Raw genomic sequence first — 12,799 nt, forward strand, 5'->3', positions numbered from 1 at the left:
GAAGAAAAAGACTATATGTTAGATGGAGCCAGCCCTAAGAGAGAAGACACCTTTAGGAGAAAAGAGCTATCAACAAGATGGAGCTGTCTCTTGCTTCTCTCAATGTGATTCTTTTTTTTTAATATATTAAATTTTCTATATTTTCTTTAAAGTTGGTATTAGAGCTTGGTTGTAGGTCCTGGTAGCTGCACTGCTTTAACAAACTTTCAAGGTTTACTTACTCTTACTGTGTTTACTCTTTTTTTGCATAAGTTGTCCCTGGTTGAGTAGTGATTGAAGATATATAATGCATTTTCAAAGTAATTTGACTTTACTGTATAGTTTGTTTCACCATAGTCAAGATAGGATTTGTCTTTCACCTAAAACATATTTTTTTTTTATGAGTTTCACCTAAAGCTTTTGAAAAAAGAGCTCTGCTGCCAATGCAATTTTGTCCGAATCGAATCGAGAGATCAGTATCTTTGTACAGAGATCTCTTGTTCACACTAAAACAAAACAACCTTGCAAACTAGTTGGTTTGTGGCATGATTTGATAAATTCTGGCTTCTAACCGTCAGAATGATATCACATTTGTACTTGAGTTATTTTCAAAATAATTTTTACATCAAGAGAAGATTGTATGGTTGCATTGTATTTACTATCCTATAAATGAAAATTACACATGAGTGGAAACAACAAGTTACGTCGCTAAGTCTTTTTGGATAATAATCCACTAGATATGTAGCAATCCTTAGTGATAAATAGTATACTTGAGTGAAGAATGATCATTAGTGCAGGTATTTCATAAAAAATTGTTAAGTGATGAGTGAAGATAGGAATTGTTTAACCTTAGTGGAGTGTAATACTGATATCTAATAAGAGTTCCCTGTTTTGTTAAGCTAGCTTATTCTTGGAAACTATCATAAAATTGATTGATGTGATGCACTTACAAAAGAGTAGGGTGATATGGCAAAATAAAATGTTATTGTTGCTTATCAATATAGAGTTTAGGTATGCTCCAAGTCTAAGATCAGTTCAAATGTACGCATCTTGAAAACTCATCACATTTGTGTGGTTTGGATAAATACTTCTAGATTATTTATTCAAAAGTTAAATATGTTTTTGTCCTTATAAATAGACTAAATTTTTGTTTTAGTTCTTTTAAATTTTTTCTTCAACTTTTAGTCCCTATAAAATTTTCAATCGCTACTTTTAGTCCCTATTTTTAAGTAAATTTTTGTATTTTTTAAGACATTCTGCATAAATGTGTAGAATATTGTAAAAATCACTCCCAACAAAAACTAGAATTTTTTATTACGTATAAGTTTAAAGGAGAGCTACTTTTACCTACCCTCACGCCTAGTATGGGTCTTAGTCCAATTCCTACATCTTCTTACATCGCAATCAGCGGCGAAGCTAGCAATTTTTTTATGGAGGGGCCAACTATAAAAGAAAAATTTAAAACCGACATATTAAATTAGAAGATAAAGTATGTTTTTAGTCTCAGATTATAATTTTTAAGGTTTAGTCCTTACAGACATTTGATGCAATTTTTGTCTCGATTTTTTTAAATTTCACAACAAAAATGTTTTTAGTTGCATTTAATTTCTATAACAAAAAAAATAAGGTCTAAAATTAAACAAAAATCAATACATTAATCCCCGCGCTGGAAGTAAGGTCTTATTTGGTTTGTACGTGGATCTGCTCCGTGTTGACAGTTGATCCATTCACCGCGGTCTAGACATCTACTTAAGAGGCTGTTTTAATCTATTTGTATTGTTTTTAATTTTGATATTACCTGTTTGGGTAGACCTCCATTTTATGGATAAACTGGTCAGGTTTATGTCCCCCAGATTTTATTATGTATTTTTTTTCCCTTTTTCAATAATATATTTATGAGCATTTGGCAGAAGATTAGAGTTGGGTACCAACTTAGTTGCGAGCCACTCTTTTTTTTTTTATGTCATTTGCTCCTACCTTATAAAAAAAATAATTGAAAGTATCAAACCAATATAAATAAATCTACCAATCATGTAGTAATATTTTTACTTTCTTATTTATCATAATTTTCGACAACTGAACTTGTTTGGGTTAGCTCAATTGATTGAAGAATATTATTTTTTTGGCTACCCCTTCTATGTGAAAGGAACTGCCCCTCATCGCAATCCTTAACTCGACTCTGATACCATGTTTAATAAGTTTGGTTATCATCCCAAAAGCAAGCTCAAATGAGGAGGGGACCCAAGCATATTTATACAATCAATTATCCGAGAACTTGAGCAATGTAGGACATACAACAAACTTCAACAGCTTATTCTGAAAATACACCTTTTCGAATTTACCAATCCTGATATGGTACATCCGGATAGATAAATTCAGCCTGAAATGATAGTGCACTATATGCTAAAATTCAGTTTGCTAAGAATGTGTTTGGATGAGGGAATGTAATGTTTTGAGGGAATTCAACTACTTTAAGGTGAATTCTATTGTTTGAATTCAACTCAAAGTAGTTGAATTCCCTCAAAACATTACATTCCCTCAAAACATTTCCCCATCCAAACACACTCTAAGAGAACTTTTGGCATGAATCTCACAAGTCGAATTCAAGCTTGAGTAGGCACCATACGGCAGTAGTTGAGCACCTAAGTGAGTGGAATATAATGTGATAGATTTTTTGTGTTGGTTGTTTTGTTGACATTTGTTTAAATCATGATATATGGAAAAATGTAAAGTCAAAAAGAAAGTTGGAAAAACGTTACTCACCATACCTTCTAAAACAAACTAACTAGTATCAATCAATAATAAAAAACAACAATAACCTCAAAATAATTTAGGTTAGAACTAAATTCACCATGATTTTAAAATAGTATAAGCTTCTCCAACGAATAAAATAAATTCACCACAAAAATATAATTAAAAAAAGATTTTATTTTTAAAATGATCCAACGGTTAATCAAACTGTCTATCCTGATATTTTCTCATTTTTAAAGGATTAAACGAGATCGACAAACTTAAGTGATTGAGTTCAAATCATCAATTCCATCTAAAATAATATGTTGAATGGATCGATCCAGTAGACTCAACTCGTTTTTCCACTGCAAGTATGCTCCTAGTCCTCTTCTTCCACTTATATGTGTATGTAAAATTAATGCTATTCAAAATTGCTGCTTAGTAAACTATTTATAAATTTAAACGTGTCTGTTGGACTTTGGAAAGAATCAAAGAAAGCTGTCCCCTTGTTTTGGTTTAAGAATCTAGTACTTTTGTACTAGATTTATTGTGTCTTCACTTACCAACCGACCCACTTGTGTGACTAGAAAAAGGAACAAATATATACCACAATTCCATTCCCACTTCTCATTTCACACTTTCCATTTCCTCTTCTGATCAATAAGTAGGGTTAGTTACATAGAAATGGTCAAACTTATATTGAATGAAATTATTGACATATTCAGCTTGACCAATAGTGTCAACAAAATAGAGAAAATAAGAAAGTCTTACTATATAATTTGCAAGTTGAGAAGGGTATATGTATGGTACACTCATAATTGAGCAATGATACATTTATTTAAATATTTTAATTTTAAATTAAATAAAAAATGAACATATTGTACATCATGTTGGTTAATACAAAATTCTACTTTTAGAACAACCAAAGTCAAGATAATTGTGCATGACTTCTAAATTTGTTTTATTTTTAAACAAAGAGAGTAATTTTTTTAAGCAAAAATTTAATGTGTATATTTATAGAAGTACAATTATTATTCCAACTTAATATTAAACCTCAAAGAGGGTTGACATAAACACAACACCTAGCAAACAACAAGGAAGCAAATAAACAATAAGCATACTATGTTGTAGTCCAAAAAAAAGTAGATGAGGATTCTATTAATAGTTCTTAATTGTGATTCTCTTTTGTTTTAAATGATTACGTCAAGAAAATAACTTTAATTTGATCCTCAAATGAGCGTTCATTAACCACTTCAAAGAGTAATAAGTGAGGGGATAAATTATGAAGAACTAAAATATTTTGATAAACAAATAAAAAACAAATAGAAACAAATAAAATATGATTAAATGCGAGCGAAAATATGCTTTGATCGATGTTATGCCCTAAAACATTATTTATAATGGTTATTTATAGATACAAACGTTAAAGCCAAAGTTATGATTTTTTTTTTTTGTAAAAAGAAAAAAACCATAACTTTGAATAGAGATAAGGGTAAAACAACCATAACTTTGAATAGAGATAAGGGTTGAAGTACCTTATAAAAAAAAAAAACTATAACTTTGAATAGAGATAAGGGTTGAAGTACCTTATAGAAATTAACGTAGTACAGTGACAAGGTAGACAAATTACCCTTCTCACAACCACTCCCTACCTTAATTTGATCCATTTTTCCAAGATGACAAAAGTCCTACGATAGGAGCAGAAATTCTTTCTTGGTCACAAACACAAGAAAAAAATGTTTAGGCACACACATAATTGAATAAAATTAAAGAAAATAATTGAATTATATGACTAAATTCTTTTTCATTTATTTTTCTCTACTTGTGTGAGATGTCCAAACCTTTTTTATTTGTATTTGTGTTTATGCAAGTCTTCCTCCATTGAAAGATAGCTCAGTTATGCACAATTCACATTGTAATTACCACAACACCAAGTGATATATTATTAATAAGACTACAATGTCCGAACATGTGCTTTATTATTTGGTGAACATTTTCATAATTTGAAGTTTTGTTAAGTACATACATATCGTCTAATTATTTAATATCATACCACTTTTTATTTATTTTAGAATAAATTTTAAATTTAAAAATATAAATATCTTCATAATTTATTTCTTTCAAAAATAAATTTTAAATTAAAATTAATTTTGTCTACATGTTACTTATACCCAACCGACAAAAAATTGTGTACTAAAGAATTTTCTTTGTTATTTTCCTCAACCAAATGACCTCTTCAATGTTGACTTTCCTCTCTCTTCAAGTTAGAGGGAGCTAGGTCTCGTTGCTTTTTTTTTTCCTTTGGTTACAAGGGAAAAGAACAAAATAGGAAAAGAAAACACAAAAAAGCCTAAACGGCAAACAAAAACTAACCCGTAGGGAAGAAGGTTCCCCAAACATCATTTCTAAGAAGATCATTTATCTCAACAAGAGAGTAGACAATTGGATAGACAATTCAGGATCAAATGAAGCTCCCATTTTAGCCAAAAAATCAGCGCATTGGTTTCGCTCCTGCAAGGTGTGAACGATAGTAACATTGCTGAGGCATATCATGTCCTTTATGTCTTGGATGAGAGCAGCATAAATGTGATAATTCTTGACTGGACCGATAACGAGACCGATGCAGAGAAGAGAGTTTGTATAGCATATTAATTCCGCAATATGCATATCAGAGCCAAAGTTAACCCATGATAGATTGCAGAGAGCCCCGCTAGCAAAATGTCCTCCGAATTGGAAATAAAACCAGAAAAACCGGAAAGATAGTGATCGGCAAAATTTCTACTGAGACCTTTGAAACCAACATGTTGCAGTGTTCCAAGGCAACTTCCATCCATGTTGAGAATGATGCACAGAAGTTTAAGCAATTGCACTTGATTAAGGAAAGATGAATCATTATTTACTAATAGAGTAGTACTTATCAAAAAATAAATTTAACTCTCGTTAATGATGCACCACAAGACAATGTACCGCAACATGCACCAAACATTATTGCCCTAAAAAAGAATAATGTGCCAAACATTATTCTTTTTGTTTTTATCAATAAAAACTTGCTTAAAGAAAGTCAAAATAAAACATGTATATAGATAGTATATTTTTTTTTATAGTGGATATAGATCTTTATACACATGAACAAAGCATATTTGGTTTAAAAGAAAAATGAACAAAATACATTTCTTTTCATTTTTTTTTTTGTTGCTAATTTGTTGGACAGTGAAATATAATATTGGTTTCGCAAAAACACGTACACATGCATGTATGGGATGGGAGTCCTCTCTAAAATGCATGTATGAGAGAGTCATACAGAGAAAATTGAGATAATAAAATAAGATAAAATACAACGGGAGTTATTATACTATATATTGTCAAACATTATATATACAGCTAAGAAAAGAATATTTCAATTTGACTTAATTTAGGTAATGCATGCATTAGATATTTGGATAAATTACCAACAATTCTTGCGTTTGATCATTTTTATTTTATAAGCTTTCGATCGATATGATAATGTATAAATGTAATTTTGGGGGGTTTATTCCCATTTTGATGAGACGTATTCGCAATCTTTTGAGTTTGGATTGGCAGATTCAAGTTCTTCATACTTTGCGCGAAGGAAATCGAAGTACCGACCGACTTGCTAATTACAGTTTGTCTTTGGATTCTTATAGTTATTATGTGGTGGAGTCTCCTCCTAATGACCTCCGAAGCTTACTTTTTGATGATATTTCCGGGGCTTGCATGTCTAGAAGTGTTCGGCTAACTTCTTAGTTTTGTTTTTGCTTTAGGCTTAGGCCCTCTTTTGTAAAAAAAAAAATAGTAATAATTTTAATATATATAAATTATCAGTATTTGTATAGGAAAAAATTATTAACATTACATGTGTAAATAAATAATCAAAGCAATTGTAGAACTTTAATGAGTTTGACACATGTATATAAATAGAATTATATAATTTTTTTTAGTAAGAATAATATACCTTAGCACAAAAGATAATGATAAGTGCATAAAACTAAAGGATATGTTTGTTATAAAATAAAGTTTGTTTGGTAAGAAAAAGAGTGTGTTAGGCTCAAAAAGATGAGGATAAGTGTGTTCACTTTAAAAAAAGAAGAGTTAGCGGGAACCTAATAGACCACTACTGCAAAATTTGCATGTTAATCTAGCTATAAGCTTAAAATGTGAGCTTATTAAAATAAGCAACTAGTTAATGAAATTGTGATAAGCTCTTTTAATTGATCTACCCAAATACTTTTACAAAAATTTATGTTGATAGAATGTTCACATAATCCTTAAAAAAAAAAAAAAGAATGTTCACATAAACTTTCTTTATAAATAAGCCAATCCGAACATGCTATAAGTACCTCCGTCATTTTTATTTCAGCACTGCTATAGACAACGAGAAGTATTATCCCGAATCAATCAAGAATGAAAACAAGCCAATAAAAAGCAGCTGTGAGCGGAAATCATGGGAGGTGGGGAGAAAAAGATGGAAATCATAAACTAGTGGATGAGTGACATACATGCCACATGTGCCGTGAAATACTCGGGATAGTGCTATTTCGCTTGAAATAGCATTTTCCTTTTTATTTTAGCCATATACCTCGTCCTTAATGTAATTTTTCTTTATCCATTTATATAAAACTCATTTCAGTTTTTCAATTGCATTAATTGTTTTTCATCAAAATAAATTTCATTATTTATTTATTTATTTATCAACATATTGTCTTTCACCATGGACAAATCAATAAAGTTGTACCATAAGCGAATCGATAAAGTTGCATCCGAATAAAGTTAATCTTATTAGCCCCCCCCCCCATCAATCAGGTGGGCTATCATCTCTCAATCGAATTTTCTCAAATAATCCGAGATTGAACTCATATCCACTTATTTCGTCTAAATCAGATCCAGATTCTATGCATACACTAGAAATTTAACACGGTTTGACGTTGTAATTTTGATCGTTGATTTTAAGATTGGACGACTCACAATTCTTACATCATCATGATGTACCACCTTGTACATCTATTGTTGTACAATTAAATATAGGACTAAGCATCACAAAAATTTAAAATAGGACGATGCTATTCACTATGCAGAAAAAGGAAGATGTTTACATATACGCGTTTGAAATTATTTCATATTTTTCACATGCGTACAAAAATGCTTCCTATAAAGAATTATATTCAAAGTTATCTAAGGAACCTTCTGCACTATGTGTTTTTTTGCTACAAGATAGAAAAAAAATGATTACTTCTTCAATGACCACAAAACGAGTAAAAACAATTATATAAAAAACAAAAGACTTGGTGGACATTAGGTGAATACGTTTTCTCAATCTATAAAAGGAATCCTTTGCCATATTGCTCAATGTGTCACTTCCAACAAGAAGCATCTATCTTCCATATTTGAGTTATTACATTATTCTTTGCTATCTCCATTGGTCTTTCTTTTCTAGTGTTAATTTCTCAACCAACATTTTTTTCTTCCTTCTTAAACACAAAAACATGCCTGCCTATGATAACACTTCATCAGTCTCCGGTGGCGACCAAACCGTGTGTGTCACCGGTGCTGGCGGGTTTATAGCTTCTTGGCTTGTCAAACTTCTCTTGGAAAGAGGTTACACTGTTAGAGGAACCGTCCGAAACCCAGGTACGCAATTGTTATTTTTATTCTAAGAGTAGCATTACTCTAAAATCAAGTATAAGAAAATAAAATTATTGCTATGTTTATGTGGTTTCATAACATAACAACATAACATAACATGACATAATATCTATTTCTTGCATGTTAAGTTAAATAAATAAATTGCTAGTTTTATTAATTTCATGTTTAAGTTGAAATTTATGTTATTTCTGACTTGAGTATTGATGTGTGAATTTTTGTTTTATTTTTATATAATTAGAGGATCCAAAGAATGGTCACTTAAAAGAATTGGAAGGAGCAAGAGAGAGGTTAACTTTGCATAAGGTTGATCTTCTTGATCTTCAATCTATCCAATCTGTTGTTCATGGTTGCCATGGTGTGTTCCACACAGCCTCTCCTGTCACTGACAACCCTGTAAGGAATTTTCTTTGTTTTCCATTTGTAAATTTAATTTCACATAGAAAATGTAACAGTTATAAGGTGAATTAATCATTTTATGGAACATATAATAGGATGAGATGTTAGAGCCAGCAGTGAATGGAACTAAGAATGTGATTATAGCGTCCGCGGAAGCTAAAGTGCGACGTGTTGTTTTCACTTCATCGATTGGAACGGTCTATATGGACCCAAATACTAGTAGAGATGTTGTCGTTGATGAATCATATTGGAGTGATTTAGAGCATTGCAAGAACACCAAGGTTTGATTAATTCACTCTGTTCGTCTTGTGCAGAGATCTGGTTATTAATTAATTAGGTGATGAATAATTTAACTTTTTTTTTGTGTGTGCAGAACTGGTATTGTTATGGGAAGACAGTGGCTGAACAATCAGCATGGGATATAGCAAAAGAAAATCAAGTTGATTTGGTTGTGGTGAACCCAGTTGTAGTTCTTGGACCATTGTTACAACCAACAATTAATGCTAGTACAATTCACATACTCAAGTACCTTAATGGTGCTGCAAAAACTTATGTGAATGCAACACAATCTTATGTTCATGTTAAGGATGTGGCATTAGCACATCTTCTTGTTTATGAGACAAATTCTGCTTCTGGTAGATACATATGTTGTGAAACTGCTTTGCATCGTGGTGAGGTTGTTGAAATTTTGGCCAAGTATTTTCCTGAGTACCCACTTCCTACCAAGTAAGTGTTTGATATAGTCAAATTGTCTATTTTTATTTTTGGTTAATTATGTTATTGTTGGGAAATATATGCTTACAACTTATCTGGATTAGTTATCAATCGGCAAAACTCGTAGATACTCTGCTAAGGTACCTGTCAGGCTGAGTCTTCCCTCTCAACTAAGTTTTCTTTCATCGACAAAATTTGAACTCGAGATTTTGTTTACAGGATTAGAGTGTAGTTTCACTCGGATTATTATTATATATAGTTAAATTGACAAAATTTTACCCAAAATTTTGAGATCAAAAGTCTTAAACTCTTTGGCCCTTATTCAATGTGTACATCTAACTTAATCTTGTGGTGGGGTGGGAAACATAGTTCCCTGTTTAGAATGAACAAGTCAAGTATTTTCAATGTGTTCCCTAATAAAAAAGGTATTTTCAATGTGAAACACCAATTGATGCTGAAAGGTGGGCCTCTAGGTATACCAACTTTGACTTCTTAATGTAATATTTCCTACTCCTTAGAATTTATAATTAAGTCAATTTGAATTCAAGCCTCTCAACTTAAGTCAATGATTTTACAGGTAAAAACGAGTGGAGAGTACAAGATGTATAAGTCATTACCAGCCACTATTTTTAGGAGAAGTCATTACCAACCATTGTATTGTCACACACACTTTACCTAAACATTTAGTTAATTAATATAAAGGAGTGCTTAACCATGCAATTAAAAGTTCTAATATACTATTATTAAGAAAATTTTATTGATTGGGTAAAGTAAAGTGGCTTGCTTTGAAAACTTGTTTACAAGAACATATCATATATTGGGAAACCTAGTAGCCAAGAGCATATCATAAATAATTTGATGGTGCCTTAAGTGCATGTTTCTTTAATTAAAATATTGTTACAACAACAATCAGTAACAAAAAATTAAATAAGAGAACGAAAGTAAAAGAAAATGAAAACACGATATTTGTTAACGTGGTTCGATCAATTGTGTTTATCTCTACGACTATAGAGTAGCTATAATTCCGTTTCTATTGTTGTGATAAATTAGAGTTTCAATATTACGAACAATATATATAGTAGGCTTAAATATGATAATCATCCCTGTAATTTGGGTCAGTTTTGATTTTCGTCCCTGTAAAAAAAAAACTTTGAAATACATCCTTGTAAAAAAAAATTGTTTGAAAAAGATCCCTGACCCCACTTCATGTCTGACTTGGCATGTTATTCGCCATGTGGCAGTTGCTGATTGTACAACTTTTGACACGTGGCAGTCCACGTAATTAAAAAAATTAAAAATAAATTCTGATTTTTTTTTTAATTTAAAAAATCTGAAAATAAATTTAAAAATCATAAAATATTTCCGAAAACAATCTGAAAATACTTTTCGGAAAAAAAACTTTGAAAATTAAAATTTTCGAAAACTTAATTTTTTGACATAAAAACTATTAAAATTAAAAAATTTGAAAAAAAATGTGAAAATTAAATTTTCGAAAAATAGATATTTTTAATTTGAAAATTATATATTAATTTTTTTTTCGAATAGAATGACAATTATATTTTCAAAAGTTATAAATTTAAAATTTTTGAAAAAAAATTCTAATTTCTTGTTCATTTACGAAAAATTTTAATTTTAATTTTTTTTTTTGCAGAAATTTCTGAATATATATTATTTTGCAAAAAAAATAATTTTATTTTGAAAATTATACAAAAAAATAAATCAGAAAATTATTTTAATTGTTTTTAAATTTTAAAAACAATTTTCAGAATTTTAATTTTTTTTTAAAAATTTAATATTATGTGGCACGCCACGTGGCAAAAGTTGCAAAGTCAGCAACTGCCACGTGGCCAAAACCATTCCAAATCAGCTGAATAGTAGTGGGGCCAGGGACCTTTTTCAAACAAAAAAAAAATTACAGGGATGTATTTCATTTTTTTTTTTACAAGGACGAAAATCAAAACTAGACTAAATTACAGGGACGATTATCATATTTAATCCTATATAGCACTAGTAAGATTTTGTGTCTTGCATATATGAGCCATACTTTAACAAATACTTTGGGTTTGAAAAAAGAAAATGCCTTTCACTTTCAAAATTTTAGCTAAACATTATATTATTTCTTTTGCAGATGTTCAGATGAAAAGAATCCAAGAGTGAAACCTTATAAATTTTCAAATCAAAAGCTGAAAGACTTGGGATTGGAATTCACACCTGTGAAGCAATGTTTATATGACACTGTTAGGAGTCTACAAGAGAAAGGACACCTTCCTATTCCTCCCATGCAAGAAGACTCTGCTTAAGTTACAACAAAATGCTATAATAGTACTCTTATAGAGGGGTTTTAAGAAGAAAAAATGAATTAGAGTTTAAAATTAACATGAAGTTTATAATTTATATATTATTAGCTTTTTGTTCCTTTTATCATATTTTAATTTTTTATATATATAATTATCATATTTTAAATTTGAGTCTCCTAATTGTATTTTTTGGTTATCTATTTGTATTAATATAAAACTAGTTTTAAAGATTGTACCAAACACTATTAAATTAAATTTGAAGTCGAAAGATTATTACAAGTCAGCACATGTAATGTCAGTGCATGCACTTATATTGTTTATCCAAACACTACAACTAGCATCGTAGAGGATTTAAAATGAAATTTGTTGCGAATTCCATAGAATAAACACTATGACTTTCATTAAGATATATCGATTTAGTTCGGTCCAACAATGATCTACGAATGAAAGAGATAGATCTCTCTACTTTATTATCAACGAGAATGTTACAAAGAGATACACAAATGTTACAAAAAAATTAGCTTTAACAAGATTTCAAGAACAAACATAATTTCTATCCTTTTTACGAATCTCTACTCATATGATCAAGAAACTGAATCATTTTATTCATCGAAGGTGTTTAGGATTGCTTCCCAACCCAAGAATCTCATCCAAAGACACTTAACTCTTAACCTCTAAGTTCCATAAAAGTTTGGCCAAATACCTCTCGCGGTCCTTTAAGATAAATGTTTATAACATATTAGTCTTTAAGTCTTTTTTGTTACCAATTGATCCTTTAAGTTATTTTTTGTTACGAATTGGTCTTTTAAGTCATAGAATATTTACACTATCATCCATCTTTTCAGTCAACTTCGTTAAAAAGTGTTTATAGACTATTTAACATTTAAGATGGTAGGTTCAAAAATACTTATGACATCAAACATGATTACTTATAAACATTTTCCTCTTCTTGTTTTTGAATTTCAAGCCTAATTTTACATAATATTTGATCAACAATATTATAAATCAAATAATCGGTCATT

At 30.2% G+C, this 12,799-nt stretch overlaps 1 protein-coding gene across 1 annotated transcript; it reads left to right on the forward strand.

Moving 5' to 3' along the window:
- Positions 1 to 8,075: 8,075 nt before the first annotated feature.
- On the forward strand, positions 8,076 to 12,060 carry LOC11424763 (cinnamoyl-CoA reductase 1). Its single transcript, NM_001424898.1, has 5 exons — positions 8,076 to 8,355; positions 8,609 to 8,763; positions 8,862 to 9,047; positions 9,140 to 9,492; positions 11,609 to 12,060. The coding sequence occupies exons 1-5, from the start codon at positions 8,211 to 8,213 to the stop codon at positions 11,778 to 11,780; spliced, it is 1,011 nt and encodes a 336-aa protein (NP_001411827.1). The 5' UTR covers positions 8,076 to 8,210; the 3' UTR covers positions 11,781 to 12,060.
- The last annotated feature ends 739 nt before the right edge of the window (positions 12,061 to 12,799 follow it).

This window comes from Medicago truncatula, chromosome 4, assembly GCF_003473485.1.
Source record: "Medicago truncatula cultivar Jemalong A17 chromosome 4, MtrunA17r5.0-ANR, whole genome shotgun sequence".
NCBI classification, from domain to species: domain Eukaryota; kingdom Viridiplantae; phylum Streptophyta; class Magnoliopsida; order Fabales; family Fabaceae; genus Medicago; species Medicago truncatula.

What these genes read in the sequence shown, in the direction of transcription:
- LOC11424763 (NM_001424898.1), top strand. Translation starts at nt 8,211, where the DNA reads ATGCCTGCCTATGATAACACTTCATCAGTCTCCGGTGGCGACCAAACC. An exon ending in CTCCTGTCACTGACAACCCT is followed by an intron (nt 8,764 to 8,861) that starts GTAAGGAATTTT and finishes AACATATAATAG; the next exon opens with GATGAGATGTTAGAGCCAGC. An exon ending in GAGTACCCACTTCCTACCAA is followed by an intron (nt 9,493 to 11,608) that starts GTAAGTGTTTGA and finishes TTTCTTTTGCAG; the next exon opens with ATGTTCAGATGAAAAGAATC.